Raw genomic sequence first — 22,774 nt, forward strand, 5'->3', positions numbered from 1 at the left:
ATTTGCAAGCTTGGATAGAGTGGGCTTGTGGCAGTCCTTCCTACAGAGACTTGCTTTGGATCCCTCACATACACTGCTTGCAAAGTTCAAAGATACAACCATGTTAGTCTGTAGAATCAGTATGTAGAGAGATCTTGTAGCACCTTTGAGACTAAGAGAAAGAAAGAAGTTGGCAGCAGGAGGATTCTTAGAATTAAGTCTACTTCCTCAGATGCATTTGTACTGCTTGCAAAGTGAGCTTTGGCGGGGGGAGAGGTGCCAAGCTGACTTGGCTTGGTGTCTCCCTTCCCTTCCCTGAAGAGGTTTGGTGTCCCCTTCCCCTTCAGCAAAAAACCCACATGTGTGAGACAATCCAACGTGAGCCTCCATTGCAGTCCAAAGCGAGTGTGCTTGCACTCCCCCCCCCCTCTGCGTTCATTTGGTGGTGCTTCTGAGAACTGTGGTCAGTGCTCCTTCAGTCTGTGTTCAGTCATTCATGGTGCTTCTGAGATTGTGTACATCTCTTGCAGTAGTACAGGATTTGACCTTATAATGTTGTATTCATAATGGCATCTAAGTGCACTGAGTGACCTTGGCTGAGTCACACACTCTCAGCTCCAAGAAACCCAGTGATCAACTTGCCTTAGGAAGCGCCTTCAAGGCACACAACAACAAAGTGCAATAAGAAAGCTAAACGAACCACAAGATTCTGAATCTGCAAGAAAAGTTAGAACTAATTAAAATCAGTGAAGAAAGTATGTCTATGAATAATACAGGCTGCAACATAGGCATACTTCACTCAGTAGTTAGTACAACTGTTCAGAATAAAGCCAAGGTGTTAGATGAAATTAAAAACATTACACCAATGCATATTGGAGTTATTAATCTTGTTTGAAGTTGACAACAGGACATTAAAGTCAAGTCTTAAAGTAAAGTAAAGCAGGCCTCAGAGACATAACCACTGGACCTCATCTCCTTTCCCACCACCTTTCCCTTCTCCTTTTGTGTTGTGTCTTTTAAATTGTAAGCCTAAGGGCCGGGAACCGTCTAATTAAAAATAATAATTGTAAGCCGCTCTGATAGCCTTTAGGGCTGAAGGGCGGGGTATAAATACCATAATAAATAAATAAATAAATAACAACAACAACAACAACAACAACATGTGTAGTATAGTACAGAGAGAGAGAGAGAGAGAGAGAGAGAGAGAGGAGGGGGTCTTATTTAGCTTTTGGACGCATTCATACTGTGGGTCCACTGCATTGCCAGGCTGGTGATCTGTGGATTCAACTGCCCATAGATTGCCATGACACGTATTATTAAATAACAACATATGGATACTGATGCAAATGCACACACATCACTGCCCGTTGAATAATATGGGGCATGACTGTATTGTTTCCCATCTGTGGGAAGCCGTGGAACCAAACCCCTGCAAATGGGAAGGGTCCACTGTATAATGTGTTATTTACGTTTTTCAATGGCCAAAATGCATTCACAAGCTAAAAACCCCCAGGTTCCACTTTTGAACAGATTCCACTTTCTGACAATGCTCTGGCCTCTAACCCCTCAGATAGGTAGGGGTTTCCTGTGCTTTTATTGTTTCTTCTCCCTTTTACTTGTCCTCATAACATCACCTGCCAGCAGCAGTGGATATTAGGCTAGGAACATGATTCTCCCTACATCATGTATATTGTGATTTTGAAATGTGGTTTTATTGTTATTTGTATTTATTATAGTTTTTGCTGTAATCCGCCTTGATTCCTCCAGGAAAAGGCGTAATATAAATAAATTATATTGTTGTTGTTGTGTGCCTTCAAGTCACTTCCTACTTATGGAGGCCCTAAAGTGACCCTAGCATGGGGTTTTCTTGGCAAGATTTGTTCAGGAGTTCTTGCCCTCTGGGAATGGTGTGGGGCTTCCTATTCCCCGATGCTGAGAGAGTGTGACTTGACCAAGGTCATTCAATGGGTTTTATGGCCAAGCAGGGAACAGAACCCTGGAGTCATAGTCCAACACTCAAACCACTAAAGCCACACAATTTGATAGTTCAGCAGTGCTGGCAAGTGCATGTGGGCTCCTCTGTTTCCCATGTCAAAATAATGCTGTTGGCTTTGGGAATGTCGTGGGGCTTTCTGTTCTAGTCCCTGCCTCATTTAGCACCCTGAAGAAGTATTTCCTTCAGACACAAAGAATCTGTCAGTGCCAAGTGCTGTTTGAGACTTCTCCCATTTCTGCACTGCCACACTCCTTCTGTCCTGTCAACTACAGCTTTGGCAAAGCTTCCCCATAGCCCACTTGGCAAGGATCTCCAGTGTCCAATGTCTCCCCAATCTTCCCTCCCTTGCCTCCCTTTGCACATGAGGAAGGCTTGGAGCATCACTTTCTCACTCTCTCTCTCTGGCCAAAAAAAGGACTGACTTCCCCTTTTTTGCACTCGCTTATTGTTGCACCCAAGACAGACTTTTGCATTGCCTCACCCTTGCAATGGGACTGGAGGTATGCATGTTGAGGTTCTGGGAACTACAGTGGAGAGAGCTGCACTGTGTTATTAATTTTTTCATTCAGACAGCAGTTATTTGAATGGAAGCAATTACTGAAAAGCTAAGAGTTCACAAGAATACCTTCCAGTTTGACATCACTTCCCAGCAAGTGCTAACTCTAGCTCTTGTGATCCTCCAAATTACGGTAGCAAGAGGAGCTCCTTCCAAGTTTAATTGAAGCTCACTAGATTGTTAGAGATGGGATGCATTTTCTTCCTGGCTTAGGAAAGAGATCTGGGCATGACTACATATTATGGTTGGCTTACCAAGGTCAGACAAAAATGTGTGAAGCACAAAAATTTGTGGCAAAATCTTAGTCAGAAAAAATATATACTATAATCACTAATTTTTTCAAAAAAAAAAAAAAAATAATGAGGCAGAAAAATAATAATATACTCTTGAAGGGATTTTGAAGGGTATAGAATCATAGAATCGTAGAGTTGGAAGAGACTACAAGGGCCATCCAGTCCAACCCCTTGCCATGCAGGAACTCTCAATCAAAGCATCCCTGACAGATGGCAATCCAGCCTCTGCTTAAAGACTTCCAAAGAAGGACACTCCACTACACTCTGAGGAAGGAGTGTGTTCCACTGTCGAACAGCCCTTACTATCAGGAAGTTCCTCCTAATGTTGAGGTGGAATCTGATTTCCTGCAGCTTGGATCCATTGTTCCTGGTCCTGTTCTCTGGAGCAGCAGAAAACAAGCCTGTTCCTTCTTCAATATGACATCCCTTCAAATATTTAAACAGGGCTATCATATCACCTCTTAATCTTCTTTTCTCCAGGCTAAACATCCCCAGCTCCCTCAGTTGTTTCTCATAGGGCTTCATGGTTTCCAGACCCTTCACCATTTTTGTCACCCTCCTTTGGACATGCACCAGTTTCTCAATGTCCTTTTTGAATTGTGGTGCCCAGAACTGGATACAATATTCCAGGTGGGGCCTGACCAAAGCAGAGGAGAGTGGCACTATTACTTATCTTGATCTAGACACTATACTTTTATTGATGCAGCCTAAAATTGCATTGGCCTTTTTAGCTGCCACATCGCACTGTTCACTCATGTTCAACTTGTTGTCCACTTGGACTCCCAGATCCCTTTCACATGTAGTTTCAGTCAGCCAGGTATCCCCCATCCTATATCTGTGCATTTCATTTTTCTGCCCTAAGTGCAGTACCTTACATTTCTCTGTGTTGAATTTCATTTTGTTAGCTTTGGCCCAGCTTTCTAGTCTATTCAGGTCATTTTGAATTTTGATCCTGTCCTCTGGAGTATTAGCTATTCCTCCTAATTTGGTGTCATCTGCAAATTTGATAAGTATGCTCCCAATCCTGTCATCCAGGTCACTGATAAAGATGTTGAATAACTTTGGGCCCAGGACAGAGCCCTGTGGGACCCCACTGGTCACTCCTCTCTAGGATGAAAAGGTGCCATTGTTGAGCACCCTTTGGGTTCGGCCGGTCAACCAGTTACAAATCTATGTAACAGTTAGAGCCAGCAGCAAGCCCAATTCATTTAAGAATGTTCTTTGTCATTCACCCAGAAATGTACCATGTCTCCTCAATTATCTGCTACCCCCAAATTTGTAGAATTCACCGTCACAGAATGTCACAGAAGACATTAGCTTAAATGACTATGGATAGAGAAATTCAGATACATGGTGGTACTTTCAAACTCTCACACTTTGAAAATTTAATGGGTATGGGATCTTTTTTGGGTGGACAGTGAAACCTGACCTTTTCCACTATAGGTTCAGCAGTCAGATTAAGCAAATTATTTTGTCTGCTGATTTGCTTATTCTGATTATCTGTTTTGATTGTCCTTCTGTTGCTGTGCTTTGGTTAGGCTTTTTGCTTACTGACCTCTGACTTTATTCTTAGAATTGGGTTGCTTTAATTGTTCATTGTTTGGACTTGTCTTTATTGTATGGCTGGAAAAGGTAATCTATAAAAATAGTAGATAAACAAAGCTTTTCTCTGGTTTGACGTGCCAATATTCACTTGATATAGTTTGCATTCAGGCAAATAATTGTTAGGGTTCTTTTGAAAGAACTCATGGTTATCTCTTCTCGCCCCCATTTATTTCATCTTAACAATCACCCATAATAAATAGCTTAACATGGTTAAACTGAGAAACAGTGATCAGATCATAGTGTGCTTTCATGGTTGAGAATCAACTTAAACTTAGTTCATAGTTCAAGAGACTAATTACTACATAATACTGATTTTCAATGGAGAGCCCACATCAATGGAGCAGAATTCTATAGTTGAAGGATAGGAGAAAACAACACTCATCAGCCATATGTACAGGGCACAAGAAGCTGATACAGGACAGAGAAAAAGCAAAGCCTTCCCAATGTCTTACAAACATGTATGACATAAGGGCCACTGAGGAAGAATATCAAGAGCCACAGCTTTACAAATGCACACACATGTGCACACATATTCTCGAATTTCACCCTCAAGGAAAGTTCACATGCTATATAAGTTATCACAAAATTTGGCAATCACAGTTATACCAAAATTAACTGAACAAGTAGCACTCCTAACACCATGCTTACCAAATGTAGGTCCTCATATGAGATTACAGCTACAGTTCACCAGGTAGCTTAGAAGGTAGGGTGTGTCTTGGGAAACTTTATCAGGGGAAGCCTTCTGCCAGAGATTCCCAAGGGAGAAAAAAAGCATTTGGGACCTACCACAGGCACTAGAAGTTGTCCAATCTCTTCTTTAAAAAATTCTAGTTTTGTTAAATTTACCATCATTCTTATCCTAGACTAGGTTTATGGGGGCAACCGTAATTGTAATTATCAAAGCATCTTGGACTGAGTCGGTGAGAAACAAGGGACAGAGATGTTCAAATGCCTTCAACAGTCATTTATTTGTCAATATGGTCTTAAAAGGTTCAATTTGCACAGTGCAGGTTTAGTCTCCCTTATCCAGAATTCTGATATTTAAAATACTCCCAAAAACAAAACTTTTTTCATGGATGGCTGAGATACAGATTTTTATAGTAGGCAACATTCAAAGGAAATAAATGCTTTTGATAAGTGGCTTTTCCTCGGTCCCCTGTCACCCACTGAATGCCAGATTGTTCTTGATACAACCCTTATGTACAATATAGCATTCCAGCCTGTAGATGAGTTCTTTATACTTTCCCCCTATCATATTGAAGAAATACTAAGCTGAATTAGATTCAGGTGTATCTAGCTTAGTAATTTTCAACTAATGGTACTTGTATTACCAGAAATATTATGGAAGGCACAGATCTAGCCAACATTCTGTCTCCAACAGCACCAGCCCTTCCTATTTGTTCCAGCACCCAAAGCGCAGAGGCAGACTGCCTTTGAACTATCTGTGCTCATTTCACAGTGTAGTAATAACATATGACACATACAATTTTATTATACATGTTAATTAAGTAATACCTTCAAAGAGGATCACATTCAACTGACAATAAGGATGACATACAACTAGAGTTGTTGGCATTTGCATGCTTAGCAGATATGAATCCAAATTTCTTGTGACAAACATTCTGGAAAAAGAATCAGCTCCTTTTGGACTACAAGTGGCCCAATACTGTGGCTCTGTTGAGTCAAATCCTAATTAATTAATTAGTTGTTGCTGTGTGCCTTCAAGTTACTTTCAACTTATGGTAACCCTAACATGGGGTTTTCTTGGCAGGACTTATTCAGGGAAGGTTTGTCATTGCCTTCCCTTGAGGCTGAGAGAGTGTGACTTCCCAAGGTCACCAGGGAGTTTCATGGTTGAGCTGGGAATTGAACTCTGGGTTCCAGAGTCAAAGCTCAATACTCAAACTACTATGCCACACTGGTTCATCAATTAATAAATGCCCCACCTTTTCTCTGGCAGAGCAACTGACAAAAATTTAAAAACAAAGTCCAACAAATCCTACTCACTACTTTTGCGTATGTTTTCCTGAACCAGGTGTTTGGGTCTGCAACTTGCCTTGAGGAACTGTAGCTCATGTCACACTGAGCAAGTTGTCTGCAATGTCACAAACCATGAAGCTGTGGATAAACACTGTAAAACATATTCTTCTCCCCACCTATTTTCACTGACTTTGGCACACCTTATATCCCAGCTAGGAAATTTTCTCTTAATGTCTATTAACAAGGTCAGGAGAATGCTAGGACTTTATCACACTGGGAAAATTGGGGGTTTAAACAGCGATTATCCTGTGAAAATCATGCAATCACAATTAACATTTTCACACACATTGCAATTAAAGAGCCATTATCCTGGGAATAAACAGATAATAAACAGGCAATAAACAGCAACAAATCATTCACAAGATTTTCCTGTGAATGATTTGTTGCTGTTCACTGCCTGTTTATTCTCAGGATAATGGCACTTTAATCACAACATCATGTGAAAATGTTAATTGCGATTGTGTTATTTTCATGGGATAATCGCTGTTTAAACCCCCAATTTTCCCAGTGTGATAAAATCCCTAGTTGTTTATTATTTTGGTTTGTTAACATACATCAAACCAAGGTTCTTCAGTGCAGATTCACAGGGACTATAGTAAGTGTTGAAAAGCACCTCATAGGTCCAAAACACATGGCAGAAATAATCCAGTTTGAGTCAGCTTTCACTTCCTTGTCTCAGTGCTAGGGAATCCTGTGAATTGTAGTTTATTGTGGCACCAGAGCTCTCTGACAGAGAATACTAAATGTCTCACAAAACTACAGTTCCCAGAACTCCCAAACATTGAGCCAGGACAGCTAAAGTGGTCTCTAGCTGGATTACTTCTGCAGTGTGTTTTGGAAGAGGTTTAGTACACATTTTCTCAGGCAGACGTAGCAATTGGCCAACAGCCAAAATTATTATGAGAATGTTATTTTAATCCTTAGCAATTCCATAACCCTATTTCATCTCTTCAAAGGCATTCACATATATTATTTTGTTAATTTTTACAATAGACCTACAAGGGAAGCAAGCACTGGCCCCCATCATATGGTTAATGAGGGTGGGAAGGAGGTAAGGCTTGTAGAACTTTAAGGATTTGTGTATGATGTACAGGCTTGGTCCTCAGATGATTTCCCTCTTCTGAGAATGCAAGAATGGTTTGCATAACAAAAAATATTTTAAAAAAATGTGAACAAAGAGACAATAAACACTTTTTGTTTCCCAAAACTATACTCAGTTGGGAAATGCCTTCATCACACTGTATTCAGTTCTGCTATGTGTGCTACAACTGCTTAGCAGGCACAAAGATCTAAAAATAAACTTACACTGATCACTATATAAAACTGTATTACATGATGGGCCCTTCTGTCATTGTTCCATTATCTGTTAAAGTGCATAAAGGAATTTTCTTTTAGTCAATAAACGGAGAACAAAATAAACATGAAAAGATACTGTAAATTATCAAGCAGTTGTGCAGTCATCTCACACTGTCTACATTCATTGAGAAAACTAATGTTGCAATACAGTACTATGTACACTTATGTGGGAATTAGTGCCGCTGAGTGAGCTTTGTGGGACTTGTCTCTGAGTACACATGAGCCAGGTTGCATTTCTCTCTCTCTCCATGGATGGGATCCTGTTTGGTCAAGGAGTCAGAAATAAAACTTTTAAAATGCAGAATCGACACATTTGGGTTAGTCTTGACATCTAGATATTATCTGTGACTGCAACTGGCTTGATGTCTCCCCTGAGGATCCTGACATTCACTGGTGATGGGGAGAAGGTGCTAGGGCATGGAAAGGCGCAGTGTGTCCACCACGACCACCTGCAGAGTTGAACCACGTTGACAGGATGCCAGGGAGAAGGAATCTGAAGAGATGTCTGCAAAGGTATTCAGGCCAAGAAGGAAAAAATTCCTTCACAACTGCAAACGGCCTTAAGCTCCCGGCTTGAGAAATAACGACCAGAGCACTTCAAGCCTTCACTCTATACGAGGGCTTTAATAAATAAGTTACTTTAATAAATAAGTTACTTTGCCAACCAAACAACCATAACAACAACACAGAGAGGCAGTTACTCTAACACCAACTGTCATAACTGGCACTCTCTCTCAGAAGGACCAACTGTCTCACTCTCCCTCAGTGACAGCTGAGAACGACAGTTGACAGTTGCATCAACATTCCATTGATGCACTGTTTAAATGCTGACACATATAACTGCCACTAGAGCTGTAAATGACTTCCACAACAGCTCCCCCCTAGTGGCCACATCCATGTCATTTTATCAGACCTGTTTACCATGGTCCTGACACAAGGATGTCAATTTCTTATTTTACGATCAGTGACACTTTAAAGAGGGGGGAGGGGGACCTCCTATATGCTCCTGAGTGTTGCCAAAGTCCTATTCCTCCCAGAGTATTCTGTACATGCTAGAAAAATTGGAAAACATACGGTATATTTGTCTGTCATCTCTAGTAAGATAATCCTCTTGCATCCATGTTTTCAGACTGCATAGCAAATATGGATAGCATAGCAAAATGCGATGCCTGGACCTTGAACTGCTGATTTCGTCAGAGTCAGCATCGTAACCACTGAGCCACTGCATCCCATATATATTCTATTAGCACATATTTTATCTGGAAAGTACTGTAATAACGAACAAACTTGGCAAAGAGATTTCTCGTTTTGTGTGTGGGTTTTCCAGGCTATGTGGCCATGTTCTGGAAGAGTTTATTCCCAATGTTTCGCCAGCATCTCTGAAGATGCCAGCCACAGATACTGGCAAAGGGTCAGGAATAAACTCATCCAGAACACGGCCACATAGCCAGAAAAACCCACAAAAAAACTATGGATGCTGGCCGTGAAAGCCTTCGACTTCACATATTTCTCATGTTTGGCAAGAAACCATACTTCAGTAAAGAATACCAAAATTTTGAGTATTAGAACCTCTGTATTTGGAAGGTGAAAGAATTGTTATGTGACAACAAACACAAATGGACACCCTTTTGGCTGGGCAGGACAAAATACATTATCCAGGAAGACAGGCCAACAGAATTGATAATAAAGCTCATCCACTTGGTTGTGATTGCCATTGTGTTATTTATTGACCTACCATAAAACAAGCACATCTATCTTCCTGTCAAGCAGAACTACATATTATGCACAAACATGTACAACAAACCTGACAACTGCTTTTACTGTGCCAAAGTAGCTTTGGAAAATATTGCTGATACAACTGGCCTTCCGTAGTCATAGATTCTGCATCCACCGATTTAACCATCCGCAAAATAAAATCACCAAAAGCAAACCTTGATTTTGCCATTTTATATAAAGAACACCATTTTACTACATTATTATATGTAATGGGACTTAAGCATCCATGGATTTTGGTATCCACAGGGGGAACTGGAACCAAACCCCACTGGATACCAATGGCTCACTATATTTGAAAAGAAGCTGGGGAAAGACAGTGGCTTTTCTACAACTCTTTCCTCAACTTTTTAATCTCCGGAGGGGCTCCCAACTATAACTTTTGAAAATGAGTATCCAGAGGCTGATAGGGGAAGAGAAGCATCTGGCAGGAGGGGTTGCAGAGTAAAATCAGTGTGTAAGTAGGGATGCCATAACCCGCCTGCAGGCGGGACAATCCCGCTTTTGGCAGTCCTGGCCCAGTCCCGGTCCAGTTTCCCACCAAAAGCGGGATTTGTCCCACCTGTGGCCACCCTCCTCCACCTCCTCCGCTCCCCGCGCACCCTCCTTATGGCCACGGCCGCTCATGCAGCCAGCTAGCCGGCTGGCCACCCACTTCCCTCCTCCGCCCTCGCGCGCTCCTTTTACATGGCTGCGCATGGCTGCTCATGCAGCCGGCGGGCCCTCCGCTGCCTCCTCCTCCGCCCCGTGAGCTCCTTTTACATGGCCGCTCATGGGGCCCGGCTGGCCACCCACCTCTGCCTCCTCCTCCGCGACCGGCCGACAGAAGCGCGCAATCGGCCTGCTTGCGTGGCTGGGCCCTAGCCGTGCGCCAGCCTCCAAAAGGAGCTGGTCCCCTTAAGGAGACGGAGCGGACTCTGGGCCAGAGGGAGGGGAAAGAGCTCTGGCGCGAAATACAAACAGGAGCAGGAGCATCAGGAGAAGGGAAGGTGAGTGGCCATTTCAGGTCTATCTTGGTTTTTTAATTATTTTTTCAGGGCAGGCCTGTTTAAGAGTCAGTGTGGTTTGTGTGCATTTATTTTTTTGTTATTTTTGGTTAATTTTTATTATTATTAATATCCAAGTTTCCCTTGTTTTTATTTTTTTAACATTGTTTTAACAATGATAGTGATGATGAGGAGAATGAGGAGGATGGTGCTCTTGATATCAGCCGGCTTCTGAGGCCTGTGCTCACTCTTTCTGAAGTCGAGATGGTGTGACTATCCAAAATGCATTTGGGTGCTTTGAATGCTAACAAGCCTGGCTTTCTTGAACAGTGATAGTGGTGATGATGAGGATGGTGATACTGATATCAATCAGCTTCTGAGGCATGCGCTCACTCTTTCTGAAGGCGAGACAGTGTCATCTTCCAAAGTGTGTTTTTGGTGTATTTTTTGTGCTTTCTCTTGACCAAGTACACACTTCTGAGAAGTACAGTTGGTTCAAGAAACCTGAAACGGCAAATTCACTTCTTGTGAAACCACCTTGACATCATGTTCAATATGCATAGCCATGTTAAACCATGCTAAGTGTTAAACCCAAAGGGTTTGGTTATGGAATAAGCCTCTGAAATATGCAAGTTAAGTAAAGCCATGTTAAATGCCGAAATGTGCTATTGTGTGTTTTGGAATGGAGGGAGGTGCTTTGGCCAGAAAGGGAAGTCCATTTCTGCCATCTGTCTAGGAATAATGCCCAAATGTCCTCCATTTTGATCATGTCTAAGAAACATGTGTTTATATTAACATTTTTTAAAAATCATCAATATTTTTGCATGTCCTCCATTTTTTTTTTTTTTTAAAAATGTCCTACCTTCGAAAATGTTGTCCTACATTTGTCCCGGTTTGGAGGTCCTGACTTATGGCAGCCCTATGTGTAAGGTAAAAAATTAAATACTGCCCTACACAGAAGCTTCTCTACTCCAAAAACCTCCTCTTGAAAAATTTCCCTATAATGGGTAGTGAACATTGTAGCCTTTATGGCTCTTGCAATTTGTTTCTGAGGCCCACTACAAATGCCCTGACCAAATTTTATGCTACATTGTCTAAATCTGGCATTACAATGGTGAAAAAAATACTACATTTGCACCTTAAAATGAGGCATTAGAGGAGCAGAGGCCTGCTTTAAATGAAAATCATGCTCCTGAGAGTGCACTTCTCTAAAAGTAAGCATGTGCTTAATGTGTACTTTGATTTAAGGCAGATGCAGCCCCCCTTTTTTTGTTAGTACTCCACTGCTGAATTTGGGCAGAGTGCAGCAATGGCAGAATCAAATGTTTTATTAAAGCCATAATAAGATCAGGGATGCTAAAAGGATACAGCTGCATATGAGAAACATGGGAAATCAGACTAACAGTCATAATAAGTAACTAGTACAAGCAACTGCCAGCCCTCCAGATTTAAGGAACACACTTCTTGTTATATCAAATGAAATATTGTACATATTTGCTTCTATTGCAGTTTATTACATAACCCAAATGCCCTCTATTTGAACTCAAAGCAAATATTATTTGCTCGATTATTCATACAGTACCAGTAAGAATCCACTGTAGGGACCATTATAACAGTATAGATGGCAACTGTTTGGTGCTAGTTGATCTTTCATAGCTAACTAGCATGATGTTCATCCATTATAAACATAACTTGAAAAGTGTGAAAAACACACAAAGATCTGGTTACAGAAAACAATGTACAGTGAGCCCTTGTTAGATGCTGGGGTTTGGCTCCAAGATCCCCCATGGATACCAGAATCCGTGTGTGCTTAAGTCCCATTAAATATAATGACATAGCAAAATGATGTTCTGTATAAAAAAGGGAAAATCAAGGTTTGATATGTGAAATTTATACTTTTTTTGAACATTTTCAAACCGTGGAACCTTGAATCTGTGTATGAAAAATCCATTATAAGAAGGGCTGACTGTACTTTCTTGCTTTGAAAACAGGATCTGGCCACATTTATTAGTTATATTTATACCACATCTTGACTTTAGGAGTTTTGTATCAAATTAATATAGGAGAGTGGGTAGAGAATACCCTAAAGAAAATATGTTATTTTCAGATTATATGCATATTTTTAACAAGTGCCAAGTTTTTACTATACACTTAGGAATTAACAACTTTGCTATCAACCGGTGATAGAGGGTGCTGATACCAGAGAGCTTTATAATACAAATATTATATGTTCATATTATAAAACTTGGTGGTATCAGAAGCCTGTATCACTGGTCGACCGATAGCAATGTTGTTAATTCCTGTTAGTTGAATAGTAAAAACCAGGAAAATATACCATGACTTTGAGTAATATTGCTCTACAATACAGAGAAGACTCACATGTTTTGAGCATGGGCATGACTGAGATACGTAATTTAAAAAGAACCAGTGGGGAGGTAGGTTTAGTTAATTCTACTCCAAATTCCCCCAGCTATGGAAAATAGCGTTTTTCCCCAATCCATGAAACAAGAAGCCAACCTGGCTGAAGGAAACATGGCAAAGGGAGGGCATGTGCTAGAAGAACTGACAAATGTGAGAAAATGAAAACTCCTTCTGCCAATTTTATTCTTCCCCTTTCCACTTCACTTTTCATGATATACAAAGAAAACCAGGCTTGGGAATCTATCTGTGTCACCCGAGAGAAGACCTTGCTTTTCATGCCCACCCATCTTTGAACAGGACAGTGACAGACCCTCCATGCCACTCTCAGACATAATGTTCTATTGCTGGATTGCATCCAGATTATCTGAATGATTATACGTATTCTTCCATATCATCTTAACTGAATTTTGAGATCTCTCTTCTCTTGGTCCTTTCATTCTCATAGGAACGTCTGGTGGTAATGCAGGAGAAATCTTTCTTGCTCACAGGTTTTGGAATTCCCCTTTTAAGGAGGCTTGACTGCTTTCTTCACAGGTGTTCTCCTATCAGCAGGTATAGATGTTTTGTTTTGATAAGCCTTTGAGAACTAATATAAGCTAAGGGCTTTTAACAAAGGGCTATGGTGATTTTATCTATTTTTGATATGTTTCAAACTGCTTTCAATTTTATTGATTTGAGTGTCCTGTATGTTAACTGTGATGCCTGTTATTATCTAATATCTGTTTTAATGTTTGTAACCTTGAGTCCTATTTCTGGAGAAAAGGCAGGAAATTAGGAAATAAGTGTATAAAAATTGTCAACAGACTATCCAGAGATGATATATTTTTGAAATGTTATAGATCTCTTTATATTTGATAATTAAAATGTGTGAACTGTTTTGAAAGTCCAGTATCAGTTACTACGGTACTTAGGATCCATATTAAGAAAAATAATTCTATATACACAACCATTTTTCATCAGAGCACATCAACGATTAAAATCTTTCCATATCTGATTTTCCTTCATCAAGGCAATCTCCAATCTTGTTCAAATACAATGCAACATATATATATATATATATTAAAAAACACTGGTTTTGTTTTTGCCATTTCTGAGATGTAAAGCTACTTAAGGTCTGTATGCTATTTGCCAAGACCGCTTGATTAAATATCTCGTGTGGAACGCTATTCACATCCAATATTTCTTCATTAACTTATTGAAACTCCATGAACTGGCTATTAGAAATGATTCTGTATAGAACTGGACTGCTGCCTAGCAAGCAAGAACAAAACTGCTGATGAATACAGGTGTCCCCCCACTTTTTTGATAATCACTTTTCAATACTATTAAATTGTTACCAAAATCCATTTAGCTGATGTGTGGCCTGTTCTTTCGACAAGTACAAGCACAAATGTAAGTATGAGTACTTCTACAGTGCTGTAATATAAAGCACACAATGATACCTTGAGCGACTTCTATGATACACATTACAAGCTCAGCAAAAAGATGGCACTTTTCAACTCTGTGCCATCTTTTTGTTCAGTCTATATAGCGTAGAAGTTGTTTGTGGTGTCATCATGTGCATATAATACAGCACTGTGCTGGTATTCATATGTATATTTGTATTTAAACATTAATATAATATACACTGATATGGTTTCTGCATTTCAATGATTTCTCATTTTTGAAGTATCCCGATCCCTAATCTGTCTGATAAGCAGGGGACTACTGTATATACCACTTTTATTAAAAGGTATTATGCAGGACAGGTTTTCATGTAGACCTTTCTCACTTCCAGGCGCATCTTGTTCTACAGAAGTTTTTTTTTTTTTAAATATTACTATTGAAGAGAAGAAACAGACGACAACCTCTGGCATTTCAACTCTTTTCAAGCTGCAGTTTTAAAATTTAAGGTGAAATCTGCCCTGTAAGGGCTAGTATAATATAGCAGCTTTGAGCAGATAGGGAATACCTGTTTTTCACTAGTGAGAAACAAAAGGTTTACTCTATAAATCCTAAAGCCAACTTAGATGATGGTGGCTACATTTGTTTATTGTATGTCTGCTGTGTTCATGCCCAGTGAAAAAGATCTTGAGTTTAAACAGTAAAAAGGATGTAAGTAACAGCAAAAATGAATCCTGCGCATTGCTTAGCTTATCATTGTGTTAAAACTGTTTGCTGTTCAAGGCATCAGCACTCATGTTCTAGGATTTTAATTTCCAACAATGCCCTTGATGTAAGTTCAACCCTCCAACAAGACATTATGGAGTTATGGAGACATTAACTGGCAGACCCCACTGTCTGACTGGGATGTGAAGTGGGGAAAGGGAAGGATTCAATAAAAATAGGGTACTCTGTTTTATACAATGGGCCCTTGGTATCTGCTGGAGTTTGGTTCCAGGACTCCCCATGCATACTAAAATTGGTAGATGCTCAAGTCAATGGATAATAAAATGGTGTCCCTTATATAATATGACAACATCAAGGTTTGCTTTTGAGAATTTATATATTTTTGGAATATTTTCAAAAAGTGCGTCCTTGAATCTGTGGATGAAGAATCCGTGGATAAGGAAGGCTGACTGTACATGAAACAGGCGGACACGTGAACAAGATACATAAATGCCTGTGGTATATCTACCTCTCTCACACAGAGCCATACCTGGCAGGCCGGGTTTCAGAGCCAGGGAATATGACTTCTAGTTAATTAAACTTTGCTATTTCTCTTTTTAGAACTTAAGCACTGGGTGAAACAGGAAAAAACAAAACAAAACCCAAAACAAAATGTATGTCCTTTTTGCCTTCATGTTGATTAAATGTGAAACTTGTTATGAGTCCTGTCCACGACTCCCACACTCTTTAGAATAAATAGTTTTGGTGCCCTTCAGAATTCAGCTTCTTCCAAACAGGTGTGTGGTGTGGGTGTGGAGATGAATAACAACCTCATGCTTACTCTGTCAACAGAATGGTCCTGTTTATATGTAAAAATGCAGCACATGGCCCTCAGTGCTGAACTAGGCAGGCATGGGGTTCCTTTAAAAAAATGGCATACCAAATAGAAATGGACTTCCTTGTAGTGATCAGGTAGTATGGACCTTTTCTGAAGCTAAATTACAGCTAAATTACTCCAAAATTTGGCTAGTTGAGGATTTTTCCTCCTCGCCACAGATAACCATGCAATTCTACTCTTATGTTATTGCAAAATATTCATTAAGACCATTAAAGGGAAATACAACTACAGAATGAGCAGGCCTAGGTTGCCATATAGCTACCCATTCACCCATATACTGCTGTTACCAATGCTTGAGAACTGTGTTTCCCACAGCTTGGAAAAGTTAACCTTTTTGAACTGTTAATGAGGAAATCCTCTCAATGCTATGATTTGTGGGGACCTAGAAGTCCTTTTTGTACTTGTCCAAGCTTTAAAAAATTCTGTACAGGATGTCCTGATCATCATAATCATCCAAGCTGGTTTTGTACTATTGAGTACTGTAATAGCGTTCTCACTCATGTAAACACCTCAACACATATACTGAAATTTGTAGTTCAAATTTCTTTTTTTAAAAAGGATTAATGTCCAAGATTAATGTAGAATAAGATGAAATAAAGACATGTGAAAGTGACACAGACTGGAAACACACAGATTTATCCATCTCCATCTGTTACACTTAAAAGTCTACCTGTTCCACTGACATTTCTGTCACTGGATATGTTTGTCTGCTTCACCTGCAGATTCTCTTACTGTTAAGGTTATTTCAAGAGGCATAAGAATCACACAGATAAAGGTTTGCAATCCATCAGTACTATACTGCAAATGTCAAACAGGATTTTTTCAGCAACTTCCTTCAAACTTACAACTATATCCACTGGTTCCTATGACTGAGACCTGTACAATGTGAAATAAATTGGTACAGCTCCACATTTAAAACTACAGCTCTGGAGATCAGTGTATCCCCACTCAGCCATGGAAGTCCACTGGGTGACCCTGCACAAATCCCACTTTCTCAGCCGCAGAGGAAGGCAATGGCAAACCTCTGAAGAAGTCTTGTCAAGAAAACCTAATTATTTATCTGAAGATGCGAGCCACAGATGCTGGCGAAATGTCAGGAATAAACCCTTCCATAACACGGCCACATAGCGCCCAAACCCCCACAAAAAACTAGAGATGCTGGCTGTGTAAGCCTTCGACTTCACATTAAGCCTCATTATAGGTTTTACCTTAGAGTTGCCATAAGTTGGAAATGACATGAAGGCCCACAACAAAAACAAATATAATTTTATTGTATTTAAGCTATTTTTTGCCTCCAGCTTCGTAAATTGGATTTTTAAATTATTATTATTATCATCATCATCATTATTAAAATATATAATATAAAAGTAAGTGTCACACTGATAGAAGATCCTTCATATTAGTTCAAATTAATCATTTCAGCAGAAAAAGTATTTCTCGTGTTGAGAAAATCTATTGTGAACCTTTGCTGTAACAGACACTAAAGGGCCAAGTCTCACTTAGAATCATAGAATCGTAGAGTTGGAAGAGACCACAAGGGCCATCCAGTCCAACCCCCTGCCACGCAGGAACTCTCAATCAAAGCATCTCTGACAGATGGCCATCCAGCCATCTGTCAGAGACCTTAAAGACCTCCAAAGAAGGAGACACCACCACACTCCGAGGGAGTGTGTTCCACTGTCAAACAGCCCTTACTATCAGGAAGTTCTTCCTAATGTTGAGGTGGAATCTCTTTTCCTGCAGCTTGCATCCATCACTTCGGGTCCTGTTCTCTGGAGCAGCAGAAAACAAGCTTGCTCCCTCAACATGACAAACCTTTAAATATTTAAACAGGGCTATCATATCACCTCTTAACCTTCTTTTCTTCAGGCTAAACATCCCCAGCACCCTAAGTCGTTCCTCATAGGGCTTCATGGTTTCCAGACCCTTCACCATTTTAGTCGCCCTCCTTTGGACATGCTCCAGTTTCTCAATGTCTTTTTGAATTGTGGTGCCCACTTAGTTCTACTGGAGTTATAGATACTCAGGTGCAAAATACATGTGCCTTACGCCAGTTCTGAATGGTACTATGCATTATGAATTGTGTCTTGGCAAGGTATTTCACAATGGTGATTTGATCTTTCTAAAGTTGCTGGTTCTAAGAAGGTGTTTGGGTAAGCAAGGTGTGTGTTCCCCCTCCTTCCCCTTCAGAGATACAGAATGGCCTTGGGTATTTAAAAAGAGTAAAAAGTGACTTCAGTTTCCAATGTATACTAATAATCAGTGGCTAAAAAGAGGAAGAAAGGAAATACTGATGAAACACACAGGACAAATGCAGAGTCACTCCAAGAATTTTGCAATAATCTCCTTGCTTGTTTTTACAAATAAGAGTTTAGAGCGGCACAAAAACCATGTTACTCCTCTATCCTCATTGTGCAATTCACCCAAAGCCTGCATTTCTCAGCCAAGGCTCATTTCTAGAGGTACTGCGAAACATTTATTTGGGCAAGTGTTTCATTAGGATGATTTTGCCATGGTAAACTCTTTCAGATTTATAAATACTTATTGTTAATTATATTTTGGTTTAAAGGTTATCGGCTACCCCGTAATCACTACAGAAAAGGGTAGTTATATGTCTATAATTTTTAAGGGTAAGAGAACACTTATGAGACTGAACTTCTAGGTTAATACGAGAGAACACTTCATGATCTCTAGGGTCATGTTTTCTTGTATCATCTGCCAAGCTATTTTGGTGCTGCAGGTTTGGTCTTTTCAAACTGTTCATCATCATCATTACTGCATTTGCTTAGAAACAAATCCTCAAGTCTTTTCGTAAGATTTACTTCCAAATACACAAGACTTTAGCCCTAAGTATGCAATATCACTTTTATTTTAGTTTCATCATACATTAGCCTAGCCTGTTTCAGCCTTTTTACTCTGAATGAACGTTTGGAATAATTTTCAGGTCTCAGGGAATCCCTGCATAAAACTAATCATACCTATAGCTCAAAAATGCTTATTTTTTTATTATTCACAATATTCACAGAACCCCTAGTGAGTTCTCATGAAAACCTAGGGTTCCATAGAACCCTGGCTGAGAAAACCTGCAGCAGACACACCAATTTTCATCCCAGTTTAAAAAAGCACAAACAAGTGTAAGATGTCAGCTACTATAACAGCATAGCAATAGGAAATATGGTTGACAGAAACAGTGGCCAAAACAATTCCACAATAGAGCAAAACCATACACATAAAATTAGGAACTAAGCAGTTTTGCAATTTGTTTTACTTTCACCATTCAGGTACTGTACTGTTGAAACACACACAAGGGACATTTCCCAAAGTTCCCTTCATGAATTTACTGCCATTCTGTTCTAGATTTGGTTTGACTGTTCGACTCATTCTTATTTTGGTGGAGTCCAACTCATTTTGATTGGCTTTCAATAGCCAAATCAAAACATTTCCCTGCCAATGCAGTGTCCCCTACTTTCCCCTAAGCTTATGCCGCATCTCTGTGTGACATCAGGAACAATGCTCTGCTCCCCACCGGTTTGGATATTTAGGGATAGGAGCGAGCAAGATTTCTCCCCAATGCATGTATACTGCAAAGAAATGATCCTTCAGCCCAATTTTGAACGTGAGACACGAGGAAGTCATTATTTAGTATTAAGATGTGTAGTCGCTTCATGCTACTATGTAAATTAGCACCAAGAAAGCAAGCTCACAATCAGAGAAGGTGTCAATGTTCTAGGTCACTGTCCTGTTCCTTTGAGAGCTGAGTAGCACCATTAGCTGACAATACTCCTCTCTAGCACAAATATGGACAGGAAGGCAGAGGATCCTGTTGCCGTGCATGCCTGAGGACAAATGATAAATGGAACTGTGGACTAGTCTATGAACTTGTTTTTCAGCCTTTGTACAAAATGCTACTTTGACAACAGTCAAAAGGCTTTCAAATCAAGTCTCTAGTCTCCCATTACACACGTTTTATGTCTCAGATATTGTAGATACCTTCTGATATATATTCCAAGCCCAACAATTGTAACTCTTAATTAACTCCTCCTTCCCTCCACCCTGGTATGGATTTACCTGCCCCCACCCCAAAAGAGGTTTTGCATCATCTGTGTTACAAATCCAGGAAGAAAGATTTAAAAACAAAACTAATGAACTAGCAAAGAAATATTTCCTTTTCGAACAGGTCAATATGTCAAAATTCTGTTGTATTTCAAGTTAGGCTCTATCCAGAATTCTAAAAAGATGGTGATGCTTCACCATCACTATCATTGCTGTATATCACTATATCCAGTATTCTCCAGTTCCCATAAAGTACACCGTCAAGTAATATGCAAATAATGTAGTATTATTTTTTGGAAACCTTAATGAACAAACTCCAAAGTGTGTCAAACATTTTCTCATACATATACATGTAATTACAAGCAAAGATATTTGTCTGCCACATCTTCAAATTATTCTTTCTTACATGGTTTCTATCCCAATAGCCTATCTTTTAAAAAGCACCTTAACTTACTCAGAAAACAAACACCAAGAAAGTAAAAGAAACTAAGTCACGAACATATCAAACTTACCTTACCAGTGCATCTGGTTTGCTCAGCTGGTTATTAGGAATACAATTTTCCATTAAGTCTTTCTGTGTGCTTGGACTCTTGCTAGTGCATTTCTGTTTTTTCTCATTCTTAGCAGACGAGGAAGGGATGCTCCCATTAGTTGCACTGTGACTGCGAGGCGAGGAGTTCACAACTCCACTTGCATTTTTGTAATTTTTGGATGAGGCAGTGCATGAGTCCTCTTTTAAGAGGTTTTCTGTACTTCCCACAAGATCATTATTTAATCTTTTACTATTGATATGGTTCTCCATGTATTCAATTTCCTGTATTTTAGAGTCTACAGGTTGCAATATATTGTTATTTATTCCAAGGTTATGTTTTTTGGCATCTTTGTCTTTCTCTTTCCCCTTTTCTCTATATTCTAGTTCTGGTAATGTTGCAGATAACTTTTTATTAGCTGGAATACCTCCATTGTGTTGCAAAAGTATTGATGAATCCATCTCTGACAATCCTTTGGCTGCTAGAATAAGAAAAGAAAAGACAGAATTTAAAATTTAAACCAAAACCTTTATTACAGGTTGAGTCAACCTGTATATGCTTCACTGCCCTTTATGCGGTATTCAGATTTATAACTTGAAACAAAGAGGAGGAGTTCTATTGGCCAGATAATGTAGAAAACTCAAATTAGAAACTACCCTAGTACATATCTTTTTGGAGAACTCCTGAAGCTTTCTGCATAAGGCTTCTTCTGTTTCATCAACCTGTTGTCTAGTCTTATCATTCTTACAGAATGTATTTAATCTCTCAATATCAGTGTCACTGTTGTGACTAATGAGAAATACTTTCCAAACTACTAATTTAATGGAAACAGAAGGGCCCAAAGGCAAATGTTTAACAAAATGGAAGAAAGCAGGAAAAGAAGACCACATTAGAGATGAACTGGCTTAACCAAGGAAGCCACAGCCCTGAGTTTCAAGACCCGAGCAGGCAATGGCAAACCACATCTGAATGTCTTTCATCACAAAAGCCCCATGATGAGACAATCCAGAATTAAATAAGGCATAGTTGTGGAGGGTTAGACCAGTGGGATAGCACTTGTCTCTATATCTTGGAACATAATATAAGCAGCTGTGGCTGCCTCTTGAAGATACAGGGAAGGGAAAAATTTCTGAAGACTCTATAAACAAATCCAGAAAGGAGTAAAGGAAAAGAAGAGGGGCACACATTCACAAGATTGTCTCTAGATAACTATGCCTACCATAGGCCTGTAATAATCAAGAACTTACCTTCCTCTGCTTCTCTCTCTTGTCTTTGTAGCATTTGCTGTTCTGGCGGTAAGGCTTGCTGAAGAAGTTGCATATAAAATTCGTTTTCTTTCTGCACTTCTTTTTGCTTTCTTAATCGCATTTTATAGCTAACATAACTTTTGAAGCCAAAGCCCAAAGTCACAACAGGATAACCGATACTAGAAAAAAAGTGATGACTTAGTTAATAGAGACAACCATAAAAGCAAGCTAATAAGAAGCCCAGCATGCAGCAAAATATTCTTAATGCAAAGAGACAACATGACAATGATATTAACAATATAATGTGCAATTATGTACATGAAGACAGAGTCATGGATTAAGAATTCTTGATGGAAAGAAGCAACATGACAATGATATTCACTTAACAATGTAATCTGCAATTATAAATACATGAAGGCAGCAGAGTCAAGGATTAATACCACCATAGGTTATCAAGAGAAATGACAGAGGGATATAGTACATGTATCATTTTATTACTCTTGGGGGGAAAGGTTGTTATCAATGATGGTGGGGGAGTCATATCTGACTGCTGGAAATAATTGAACAGAAATACAAATACACTAGGGGAGAAACAGCCTAATTCATGTGATTCTATCTGAAACTGAGATATTCACTTCCCAATGATTTAGTTCAAAATCATAACTTCCAAGTGCTTGCAAGAGTTAACAGACAATGCAGTTACTGGTGTCCATGTTCATTATTCTGACAGGCTTCTCTAAAGTCAAGATGTTGAGCCTCAGCAGTTTTACATTTCATAGATCAGAAGAACAACATGGCGACCTCTGACTGGTTACCCTTGTCTTTAATACTTAGGCACTGCAGTTTAGACTGTGATTCTGTTTTAATGTACTATTTTTGTATGCTTTTAATTGTAATGTTTTTAAATGTTATAAGCCACCCTGAGTCCTAGTCTTGGAAGAAGGGCAGGATGA

The 22,774-nt window shown here is 39.6% G+C and overlaps 1 protein-coding gene across 2 annotated transcripts in view; it reads right to left on the bottom strand.

The window, feature by feature from the left end:
- The window catches only part of MACO1 (macoilin 1), a 70,405-nt gene that overhangs the window by 14,380 nt on the left and 33,251 nt on the right, over positions 1-22,774 (bottom strand). For both annotated transcript variants that reach the window (XM_089478377.1, XM_089478379.1), the window contains 2 exons: positions 21,822-22,000; positions 20,557-21,055 (listed from right to left, as the gene is read on the bottom strand). In XM_089478377.1, coding sequence (XP_089334503.1) covers positions 20,557-21,055; positions 21,822-22,000 — 678 coding nt within the window. The remainder of the gene's footprint in view (positions 1-20,556; positions 21,056-21,821; positions 22,001-22,774) is intronic.

Source organism: Sceloporus occidentalis, unplaced genomic scaffold (assembly GCF_023333645.1).
Source record: "Sceloporus occidentalis isolate IW3139 unplaced genomic scaffold, rSceOcc1.0.p SCAF_13, whole genome shotgun sequence".
Lineage (NCBI taxonomy): Eukaryota > Metazoa > Chordata > Lepidosauria > Squamata > Phrynosomatidae > Sceloporus > Sceloporus occidentalis.